Genomic DNA, 12,517 nt, shown 5'->3' on the forward strand with positions numbered 1-12,517 from the left:
GCATAACAGATTAAAGGTCTGATTTCCTTTCTGCTTAGAACTGTGATTTCTAGAGTAGGACATGGAATGAGAAATAATTGTGGTGGACTGTCAGCACCATTTTCCTATAGGCCCCAGAAGAAAAAACGCGCCGACGACACTAAATTGTATTACCGCCCTTCTATAGCATTGAAAAATACAGGGAATATAGAAAAGCAAATCCATCCAGGGTAGTTGCCCGTAGGTATTCCTTTTTACTTTCAGCTGCCCATTGTTCCCCAGATTCTAAATCCTAAATATTATCAAGCCTGTGCTCTTCCATCTTGGAGTGCCATGCCGTTTCAGTCTTGATAGAAAACACGATGATTTGTAACAGCCTGCTGCCCATCCATCTGATGGAGAGATTAGTGTCTCTCTAATTGTTCCATGGGGAAGTGTCTTTCCCTTCACAGACATCAAGTGGGAGTAGTTATTTCGGGACGAGTGTAATGTTACAGCATTTAAAGTATTCATGGAGTAATCACAATCGGTAATACTCCCAGCGTGACAGAGATATTGGTAATGCTGAACTTTACTTCCAAATCCGCAGAGAAACCTATAATTACACATCAGACAGCTGCTGTAAAGACAATGATTTTTTTTTTTAAAGGGGGAAAGCCATATAAGCATTAGCAATTTAAAAACATGGAACAGAATGCCAACAACTGCCTCGGCCCCAAATGAGTGTAGCTGGTAGGGAAATAAAGTTTAAATGGATTGTATGCTTATAAACAGAGAAAACGTGTGAATTTAAAGAAGAGGAAGATAAATGTATCTCATCTGACATTTGAAAATGTCTTTTCAAAGTTTGCTGCAGACACAAATGTTTTTTTCCTCACAAGCAGAAGATAGTAGACTAATAACCACGTCTTTTGTTAAACCTCAGAGACGGGCTACGCTTGAATCGTGTCATTGTGGCAGGATCAGCAACAAAAACAAGTTCAGTGTTTGCTGCAGCAATGGTGTCTGGTATAATCTTAAATCAAACACTGAGTTAAGACAGCAAGGGCATTAATCTGAGTCAGCTATAATTAATCGCCTCACTGCATCAGAACAATTCTATTTTTCACCTGTGCCTGTCTTGCTTTCATATAAACGCCAGATGTCATTTGCTTCTCCTTGGGTTTTGCACCTGCTTTGCTCCTGGGTTTCCCAGGGTGTTACTCTGACACTCAATGGATAGAGTCTTCCCTTCTTCGAAATTAGAAACACATCATCATCATTCCCATGAATTATGGAGTTTGGCACAAAGATGGGTGAAAAGGTTGTTTATGAACGCTCAGCAATACGAATTACTGTCGAGACTGGGGTGTTCAAAATGCCCTTTGTTTCAGACTGGTTGAAAAAGGACCTCCATTTCTGTCAATATTAGTGAGCCACGTGAACAGCACTTGGCCATGGAAAAGAAGAGATATTAAAAATATGTTCCCCATATGATCTATTTTTCTGACTCCGTGTCAGAGTCCTGTACTGTATATAGTGCACTGCAGTGGGTGAACTTTATACTGCAGGCCATCAAGGGCCTGTTTACAACGCTGAGTTCAGATGGCCTGACATTCAATACAGCCGAGATCTGGCGAGGGCAGGGCTCCTGAGGTGATGGGAATGTCCTTATTTCTTTTTATAGTCCGGAAAAGTGCCGAATCGCCCCTCTTAATACAGGACCAAGGAATTCCTGAGGGATCTTTGGCTTGAGAATATTTAACAGGAGCGCTAATAGAAATGGGCGTGTGGAATTCTCCAGGAAAGATGATCACTTAATGTATTTTTTAGAATAATTATAATTATAATTATAATTATAAAATGCAGTCTAATATTAGTTTACCACATTATACTATAATTTCACTTGGTTTAGTACATTTAACTGTGATTTTGTCTTTAGTTTAAACATACTGGACCATAGTAAAGCTGTGAAAAACAGGCACAGTGTCTGCTTGGATGATGTCATACACATATGAAAGATGAAAGATGAAAGCTGTGTATGACAGATAAAGTATCTTATTATATAGTATCATTATTCTACATTAGGAATAAATTAACTCGTGAATTTGCCTGGACTGTAATTGCATGTGCAATCTGTTTCTTGAACATTCCAAAACAGGTTCCAGTGGATCATTTTCTGACCCATGCAGTTTTTTCGGACATTTACAGCTTTATAAAACTGCTTACCCGACGCCCGACCTACAGTACTTTAAAGTCTCAATACTTTTATTTCTTCAGAACAAAGATGTTCAAAATGATCAATCTGACTCATTTCCCCCCAAGAGGCTGAAGCCGAATTTATTTCTTAAATGTATTAACTTAATTAAATTAAATTGTAAACTCTCAATACTTTTACTTCTTCAGAACAAAGATGTCCAAAATGATCAATCTGACTCATTTCCCCCCAAGAGGCTGAAGCCGAATTTATTTATTAAATGTATTAGCTTAATTAAATTAAATTGTAAACTTACAAATTTACTACATAAACCTCTGCTGCACTGGCTTGGTGTTCTGATTGAGTTCTCCCCTTTATGGTCAGTGGAGCAGGAAAAGATATCAACCACTCTGCAAAACTCTTGACACAGCTCTCCCTGCACAAACACTCCGCTTTGTAGAAGCTCCCGTATTCCTGCATTCCGAGACAATTACCTAAACATTTACGTCTCTGCAGTGTGGAGCGTATAGGCCAAGCAGCCCAGCGGTGAAACTTCAAACAAAGACTGTAATTCATTACACATCTGACGTGTGGGAGAAGGGGGTATAAAATAAACATTTTTGCAAAGATGTGAGCTACTAAAAGTGCCAAGTGCCAAAAGACCGAACCGCTCTGCTTTGATAACCAGAACAGCAGGCTCTTTCATAAACACTGTTGCTGCATGAATGCTATGTCCAGAGTACTGTAGTACAGCACACAGCGCAGTTTGGAAGGTGCCTTTCCAAGCGCTTGACGTCTTCTCATACGGGTGATCTCTTTTCAGAGCTTATTGGTGTTTAGACACTTGACCTATGGACTGTCTCCCCGCAGGACGGCGCACGCCAAAGCCAAGTCCGAAGCAGCAGACCAGGCCTCTCAGGCAGCGAACAACGAGTCCAGCATCGCCAGGGTGGTCGCCAGGGAGCTGTCGCCTTCCTTTTACCAGCCAGGTACCCAATCTGTGACGGCAACAGGCCTGACGCTGCCAAGCTCCTCTCTGCCACTACGAATAAAGGTCCCACAGAGATACAGTCATCAGGAAGGGTGCAGTCATGCAAGCTGTGAGATTTCTGGCCTAGAGGATCCATACACAGGGGTCAGTGCTGCCGTGAAAACACACTGTCATGTTATCTGCGTGAAGCCTTTCCTGTACAGCATGTGCTTCCATTGGCTTTGAACTTTGTAGATAAAAAATGATGAAAGACCAAGGTGACAGACTACATGCTTTACTACATGTGGAGAAAACATAAACTCCCAATACAAAATGGAGCAGATGTGAACCCTTTGAAACTGATAGCTTGGAGTCTTGCAGAATAATCACACACATAATATGGATAGACAAAAGTGGGACTGTAAAAACTGACAGTTCAAGCACTTTTGAGGGTGCTTACCTCAATATGGAAGTTGTGTCCTGTTTAGCCTTTTTCAAGAAAATGTGAAAAGACGTACATATACTGTACATGATTTGGGAGGTTACTTTTGAAAAACGGGGTATTAGTTATAATTTGTGTAAGGAATTTATCAGATGTCCGTCTTGTGGCAATACTTGCACAACAGAAGCCCAAATTAATTCATTTCAATTCCACAAGGTGGTACTATTGAATAAAAACATCACATGAAACCTAACTCTCTTGGAGTGTTATCTACAGTACGCTTTAGGTTGGGTCTTCCGGCCTATTATAAGGCAGGCAAAATCCTGTTCCTCACAAACCACAACACAAAGCTTCATTGTGGATGGTCTACCTTTTCCATTGAAACTCATCACCCTCAGCCTCAGCTTCCCATGTCTTCACCAAAAAGACACCCCTGTCTGGCTATACAGGTTTTATGTACTTCAGCCGGGCCTTGATTACACAAATAGTGAGCTGTCAGTAGCCATTTTGGCTCAGTGACTACTACCTGCCCACACAAGAGCCAAAATGGCCCCCTGTCATTAAGGCCACCCAGGGCCATCACAGCAGAATCTACCATTCATGGATATACTGTAGACTCTTGCACAATATTCTTTTTTTAATGAATAAGTTTGTGGAAAAACTTTTAATACTTGACAATGATCTCTAGTACTGCGTAGGAACTATATGAATTAGCACACTAGAAATAAAATCACTCAACCTTTTAATTATTGATAAAGAAGTATCTAATAAAAAGGAATTAACTTGCTACTGTAATGTATGACTTTTAGAGGTAAATTTCCCCCGTTCATATTATGTAGTAACAAGTCATGAAATCTGATACACTGACTGTAAACCACACAACTGTTCTGTGTTAGCAATCCCTGGACAGGTTATTAAAGACAATTAAACAATTTCTGAGGTTTTATGGATTAATAAAGTATCCACACAAATTATGAATCAGAGTTCTGTAGCTTTAGATATTGGCATTAAACTTATTTTGTAAAATGTATGTAGAGAGCGCAAGTTGTTTATAATACACTTTGCTTCTGCAAACAAACATTTCAAATCATGGTGACCGTCGAGGAAAAAGGAGTACCCCTCCAGTACTGGAAGGAATACAAAAAATAATCCGTAAAGCAGAAAAAAATAGTTTATATACTGTAGTTACACTGCTTATGACAACACCCCCAAATCTTTGTGTGAGCTTCTGTTTTTACTGGCATTTGCTGTATTGTTTGACTTTCGAAAGACAAAATGCTCAGGATCTCCCACTCCTCTGTCTTTTTCCAAAATTAACTTCTTTCTTCAGTTGAGGTGAATGAAAAGAGGGTTGAAATCCTTCACCAGATGCAGCTGCCGGGGACTCAGAATGTTTAAATTGTTATACCGTATTGTCCTGAGAAAAGCTACCAAATCAACTACCACACTTGAAGCTAGTACAGTACATAAATAAATAGCCTCAAATAATTTTTGGAGGTGTTATTGTTAGTTGGTATACTTACATAATATAGAACGTTTAGTAAAAAAACAGTATTTAGACTGCACATCACACACACTTGTGCAACATTGTGCAGGGAAAACTGTGTAAAATGGCCACAGATGTGATATTTAGAATGTCTGAAGATGGTGTATAAATTCCAGATCTCGATTGGGGAAAAAAAAAAGACTTTGTGTCAGTTTTCAGTATAGCATTTTCAGGGGAAACAAGGAAATAACAAAACTGAGGGTTAGTTAAGGGTAAACCACAGCTCCATCAAAATGATTGTTTCGAAAAAGTTCCTGAAACATAGCACATATATTTGTCCTGTGGAGGGACGATTTGAGATAGATTTTGAGATATTGAGAATTCACAATAATATTTCAAATAAACTTAAAGGTATGTTCATTTTAAATGGTCATCTGTCTACCTTCTCAGGATTCCTCAAACATTGCACCTTCTGATCTACACATGCTCCAAACACAACCCTGGTGTCATTTTAAAGTTCTTTACAAACCTCTTTAGATTGTTCATGTCAAGGCCCATTAGATCTTGATGAATATTAACTATCTTTTCAGGAACAATTTTGCCTTCTGAAACCATTCACCCAATATTCCTAATTCTATTTTAGCAACTACGGTAGCACTGGAGCTCTACGACACTGTTCTGATTAAAAGAATTACCATAAAACGAATGAATAATTAACTAAGATACCTTGTGCATGACCTCCATTTCATTTTTCATTGAAGATATTCATATGGAATTTGTCCTGGAAGTGAAAAGCTACTTGAGAAAATGTTAGAGCACGCCGACAATAGACAGACTGACTCCTGGGTTTTCATTCTGATGCAAATATAGTTTAGAAATCAACAAGGTGACACCTCTTAATCCATCTCCATCAAAGAATACTTTCACACAGGCCTAGAAATCTCATGTAAAGTATTTGATAACTTTAATAAAGATCAGTGCAACAGATAATGTTCCATGGTAGAAGTTATTTTTGGGATGAACATACAGGGAAGGTCAAGCAGTTGGTAAAGATTTATTTTTATAAATACTGATTTAGACTACAGCTGTACCACATTCTCATTTTAAGATGCTAAAGTACGAGGCGGGGATCTGAAGATATATACAACTGCAGACCATGAGTACTGTAACCTTGTATCCTAAATTTACTGGGACCATATTAAATAACAGGCAGCCTGGTAGCAGAGAGGTTAGCATTGCTAACCCAGAGGCCCTGGGTTCAATTCTGGGCTGCTGCCTGAGGAGTTCATATGTTCTCCCCACAGTATGTGCATATGCTAGGTGCTGAAGTTTTCTCCACAAAGATACACTGGTTAATTGGCTTCTGGGAAAAAACTGGCCCTGGTGTGAGTGTGTGCACAGTATGTCTGTATGTGTCCTATGATGGACTGGCATCCTGTCTAGGGTGTATAATACCTTGTGCCTGTTGCTTGACAGGATTGGCTCCAGCTCCCCTTTAACTTGTATTGATAGAGTATTAAAAATAAGTACTATTTAAAACATCTCTCTACAAAGCACTATTTCATCTAGATGGTGCCGATCCCACATCTTTGATGTTTAATATTAAGTAATGCCTGGTATCTCAATACAAGGTATTCTACTTCTAATTCAGAATGTCCTTTTGAATTTTTAATTAACAGACTACATCATCAAGACAACAGCTAATGTCTGTTTACAAATTTGACTCCAGTCAGTTGTCTGTGCTTTTTTTGATTGTCTTTTCTTGACGAAAACAAAAAGATAATTCCATTGTATCCAGGGGTGAATTACTGTAGCTTCTTGTATTTAGATGTTTGATTGGATTGAGGTTTGGAGGTTTGTTTCTTGGAGTCAACATGTTGTTTTTGGATTTGTATGATGTTCTTGATCATTGTCATGATGGAGTGTCTATTTTCAGATTGATCTTCTTGGCTGAGGGAATCAGGTGGTTTTTTTTGTTCCAAAATGTTCTAATACTCTAGTGTTGGAGATAGCTGGAGTCTTGGAGTGTTATTCCTATCTTAACAAGAGCTCTGTGATCCGTAGATGCAAAATAACAACAAAACCTAACAGAATCTTTTATAGCCATCACCCCTGCTTATACAAGTTAATGACCTTTTGCCTGCACTCGCCTGAATTCTTTAACCTTAATCTTAGGAGGACTCAGTGTGGTTCCAGATTCTATTCCACTTCCAAAGAGCAGGACACTTTGAGAGACTCATTTTAATTTTATTTTATGTAAAGGAAGACTTAGAAATTTGAATACATATACTGTACTGTAGCTCTTGTGTTTCCTGGAATTCAGTGAATTATTTATGACAAAAATGTTTTAAATTCCCTCTTCTAGATGATGCTTTTTTGTTTCCGTCTCAGGGGGAGTAGGATTAATTTGGTGGGCACTGTATAGATATCTTTCAGATATCCATCCATCCATTTTCTCCCAGTTCAGGGTCGGGGAATAGCCAGAGCCGAACCTAGCAAACAACAGGCGCGAGGCAGGGTACACCCTGGACAAACACACACACACGCATACCAGGGCCGATTTTCCCAGAAGCCAATTAACCTATCAGTATGTCTTTGTGTGTGGGAGGAAGCCAGAGCACCTGGAGCAAACCCACACAAACCCAGGGAGAACATGCAAACTCCACACAAGACAGCACCCCAGCTCCAGAATTGAACCCAAGACCGCAGCGCTGCGAGGCTACGAGACTACCGACTGCTAACCACTGCGCCACTAGGCCGCTATAAAAGCTAAAAAAAAAACAGTTTCAAGTATGCTTTGCTTTTCGTTGTAGGCCCAGAGTACTTGAAGAGACGAATGCTGCAGGAGATCACCGAGAGCAACGAGAATGCAGACAACGCCGAGCAGGAAGTGCCGTCTACAGAGGAGCCGCCCCCCACTCCCCCCGAGAGCCCCCAGCTGCACGAGAAAGACAGCGTGGGGCGAGAATCGTCTCCTGCCCGCACCCCCTCGTCCAGCCCGGCCGGGACCCCCCCGGAGGGCCGCCGATCCAAGCAGGGCGTGCGCCGGGAGGACCCCAACCGCCTCAGCCCGGGCAGCTGGAACGGCGACCAGGGCAGCAGAGGCGGAAGCCGGGGCAGCAGTCGCCCAGGCAGCCGGCCAAACACCCCGTCCAACGCGCTCGTCTCACCGGGGGACGAGAGGACGGCCCCCGGCAGCCGCCCTCACTCCCGCCCCTCCAGCCGGCAGAGCAACAGGGGCGACCCGAACAGCGGCTACGAGCTGGAGATCAAGCCCCTGCAGAAGATCGAGGCGCCCGAGCCGAGCCCCGCCGACGTCCACCGGAGCTTTCACAGCTACCCCGTGAGGACCACCATCATCTATCCCCAGGAGGAGGAAGTAGCTGTCCACGTCTCCAAAGTGCCTTCCACACCTGCCGCCCCTGAGCCCGCGGCAGAGGTCAAGCCCAGAGAGACCCAGCCAGAGCCCCCTCCCCAGCGGCTGCCCACGCCGGGCCCCCACAAGGAACCCGAGCCCAGGGCGGTGGTGAAGGAAGAGCGGAAGGCGACACTTCCCAAGCCCGCTTTGAAAGCCGAACCCTCTCTCCCGGCCAAACCAGAACCGAAACCCCCCGCCAAGCCGGAGCTCAGAGCCTCAGTGGTGAAGCAGGAGGCTAAGCAAGTGACTAAAGTGGAGCCTAAGGCTGTGGCCAGGCCTGCTGCCAAGGCAGCCTCCAAGACAGAGTCTAGAGCTGAGGCCAGACCAAAGGCAGGCACCAAGTCCCGTGCTGAGGTGAAGGACACGTCTGCAGATGAAGAGGTTTGTCTGAGAATACCGAGAATCACAAACAGGTTTACAGTACGGGAGATGTGCTGTTAAACGCAAAGAGTCTCTACTAACCTTTTTTTCCCCCACCCAGGGTGATTACTGTCCTCTCATTTCTGGGAGCCCCTGTAAAGTTGTACACCTAAAGTAACTAGTGAAAACGTCGTACGTCTTGTGGGTGTGGGTCTCGTGTTCTCCGTTCTGTCCCAGTGACAGGGCAGGGATAGACTCCAGAGGCAGAGGATTCCTTTGTGCGTCAAAGGGGGAAAAAAAGAAGGTCTTCTGTGTGCCAGTGGTGACAGAACACTATGTTTCCTCAACTACCGAGCACTTACGAAGCCATTCTGTAGACAAAGCTTTAGTCTCACAGAGCTCTGGTTTCTGTGTGCTACTTGAACTTCTCTAACCATCCAGTAAAGCACATCTCATTTCTGTGATTGTCTTGTATGTTTACACCATGAAAGACTTCTTCCTGATTCCTTCAGACATGGGGACACAAACAAACCATTCAGGAAATCAGTCCTTTGTGTCTCTATACCAAGAAATAAAATCAGGCAATAGAAAATAGCTGTTATAAAAATACGGGGGAGCTTTTTTTTCTCTCCCAGGTCTATTCAGTGTTTTGTACAGTATCTACATTTCCCCTGAAGCAGAGTTAATTTTGGATTGAAAAACCAGCATCTTTTCTTTCTTGTTTCCACCTGTAACACCGTAAACTAGCGAACTACCAGATATTGTATTAAAAAAACCTGATATGAAGAGCTTATTTTGGCTGCGTAAAGGGATTTAGAAAACAAACAACATACTGTTTGTTTAAAGCTGAGAACACTCACTAAGGCTTACTTCACACTTATTTCAGAAATAATATTCACTCCTTTATTAAGTATAACACTTATTGAGTTTAAAACTGAGGTTAATTTTAACTTAATAACCTTGATTAACCATTTTGTGGCCTGACTTTATCAGATCATAGAAGCTGATCAAGGCTAGAACTGGTCGGTACTTGGAGGGGGACCTTTAGGAAAAGACTTGTTGCTACTGTAAGAAGTGTTGTTGACCAGTAGGTGGTGCTCTTCCCTTGACCATAATTACCAAAGCAATGTCCCAGCATGATGACTGTGCTGTAGTTAGAACTATTCTGAAACAGTAGTGTAGAATCCGTGTTTAGTTTACAGTACATATGATGCACACACAATAATAGATCTGGTAACATTTTTACAAAACAGTTTCCAGTACTTACATAATAGTTTTTAAAATTGAAGGTTCCTCTGTTTTCGGTTTGCATGTACAATGCCACTCACCACAAAGAGGTGAAAACTGAACATCATCCCTCCGCAATTAGGTACCGTAATGAAGGCCAGCGAGTGCTCGCTGCATCTGCAGGCACTATGGTGTTGGGAGAGGTCAGTCTGAGCAAACGTCATGTGGCATCACTGTGAATGCGGGCAGGTGATTTTCTATGAACCTGCTTTCCTATGCAAGTCTTTTCCTTATTTATTTACCTGGTGGTTTGCTGTCTGAAATTTGTTTTCACTCAAATTAATCGGAAGGGCTGTTCCCAGTCACAGGGGAAATAGCTTCTATGACTTGTAGACTGATGGGAAAGAAGGGAAAGTGACTCAGAGGTCCAGTGGCAAAGTTCTGTCCAGGGACAGTCAAAATCATCCCACACCCTCATTTGGACAGTAGCTCAGTAGATATTGAAGGAATGCAGCCCCAGATAAGCAGTGGATTGTCTGCATTCTCTGGGATCAGTTAGCTGCTGGCAGCCAAATGAGGTAGATGACTCAAACAGTTATCTCTAGTTTGTTACCTTTCCCATGTTCTTATAATGAGGATCCACATACAGTACTGAAGAACGAGGCTAACGCTGACAACCCCAGATCATTTGTAAGGAGGGCCCCAGTTCCATGGGTTCAATACAGGAAAGCATTTTGTTGTCCTGAGTGCTGGATTGAGCCTTCTCTGTCTGTGGACATCTACGGAGGTGCACTAACACACCCTACCAAAATGTTTTTTTTTCTTGTTGAAGTGAAAGTTTCCCTACTGCTTGGCAGGGAACATGTGCCCTGATAACCTGGCATTCATCCTCCATCAATTTTCTAACCGCTTCATCCAATTCAGGGTCACAGGGGAGACGGAGCCTATCCCAGCAAGCCACGGGGCGCAAGGCAGGATACACCCTGCCTGACGGGACGTCTCTGCATCTCTGGGCAAACGTACAGTACAGTAGACACACACTCACACTAGGGCCATTTTCCCAGAAGCCAGTTAACAGGGCAGTTGTATGTTCTTCCAGTATTTGCATGGGTTTCCTTTGGATGCTCCAATTTCACAGCTCAAAGACATACTGGTGGGTTAATTGGCTTCTGGGTATGTGTGTGCGCCCTGTGAGGGACTGGCATCCCATCCAGGGAATACCCTGTCTTGCACCCATTGCTTGCTGGGATATGTCCTTAGCTGGAAGAAAGGGGTAGACATTGGAAGGATGGATAAGAGGTGGAAACATTAAATAAATAAAAGAATTTCCTTGCATTCGTTCAGTGCTTTGCATATTGGAGGTGATCCTCTTCACCCACTGCTGACATGCCACAGTCACCTGGGTATCTCACGTTACACATCTATAGCTACACTACACAGTAGATCAGGAAGAGAAGTGAGCAATTCCTTCGCCAATTCAATTAAGGGGAGAATTTGAGCAAAGTGCGTTAAGCCCAGAGTGGAATTTAGCCAGGACAACCCTGCTCTTTCAAACATCTTTAATGTTTGAAATGGGATTAATGGGACCCGTGATGCCCATTTGCTCCGTGATTAACCACTACCTGCCACGTGGAGCAATAATTTAAAAAGCACAGGACAGTTATTTCAAATTCAGTACCTGCAGCCATGTCAGGGGTTTTACTGATAATAAATTGAAAGCACACCTAAAGCAATGAAAATCAATATATGTACAAGGAAATCCCATACTAAAAATATGTATTCCAACACAGTTGAATTGTTAAACTTTCAAAGGATTAAAGGTGTATAAAAAATCATGAAAAATCAAGTTGAAGGGAGGGGAAAACACAGAGCTCCAAGGTTTTACGTCTATTGCTTTCTCCCAGAAGCCTCAGAGTAATACAGGGAACACATCTGTGATCTCAGAATCCAACGTGTTCAATTTTATTTTATTTAAGTGAATCATCACTTTCTGTTTTTATCATCAGCTTGTAGATTAACAGTCACACGGCACTGTCACAATGAAAAACTGCCAACATTTCTGCAGTGCAATTATTTTGTTAAGGTTCTCTCTCAGACACCCTTGCAATGCAGTAAGCAGAAGACTTGATCTGAGTAGCAGGGCTCCTCGTTAAAATAGCAGCCTATCTTCCACTCAGTTAACTTTGTACCAGCTGCCAGTTTTTCCTTCACAGTTACAAAGACTTTTAATAGAAACAAGAAAAAACATCAGTCTGAGTGTTATGATGGGAGTTCTGGCAAGGGATGAACTGCCTCACAAAAGCTTTCTTCCAGTCACAATGGCACGTTACCAGTGATCCTTGAATCTAAAATTATACCATCACACAATGAACTGAAGATCTTAGATAACTTCTGAGAGTCAGGCCTTCTTAAATGAAAGCGGCAAATGATACATTAGTATTTTACAATGGGCTTAATTG

The 12,517-nt window shown here is 42.3% G+C and overlaps 2 protein-coding genes across 2 annotated transcripts in view; one reads left to right on the plus strand and one right to left on the minus strand.

Annotated features, from left to right (window-relative positions):
• Positions 1 to 12,517, minus strand: part of gdap1l1 (ganglioside induced differentiation associated protein 1-like 1) — a 97,571-nt gene that overhangs the window by 54,694 nt on the left and 30,360 nt on the right. The window lies entirely within an intron of this gene.
• Positions 1 to 12,517, plus strand: part of jph2 (junctophilin 2) — a 47,929-nt gene that overhangs the window by 28,084 nt on the left and 7,328 nt on the right. Inside the window, exons 3-4 of the mRNA XM_088608305.1 lie at positions 3,026 to 3,144; positions 7,867 to 8,852. Coding sequence (XP_088464431.1) covers positions 3,026 to 3,144; positions 7,867 to 8,852 — 1,105 coding nt within the window. The remainder of the gene's footprint in view (positions 1 to 3,025; positions 3,145 to 7,866; positions 8,853 to 12,517) is intronic.

Source organism: Lepisosteus platostomus, chromosome 15, assembly GCF_059453375.1.
Source record: "Lepisosteus platostomus isolate fLepPlt1 chromosome 15, fLepPlt1.hap1, whole genome shotgun sequence".
Lineage (NCBI taxonomy): Eukaryota > Metazoa > Chordata > Actinopteri > Semionotiformes > Lepisosteidae > Lepisosteus > Lepisosteus platostomus.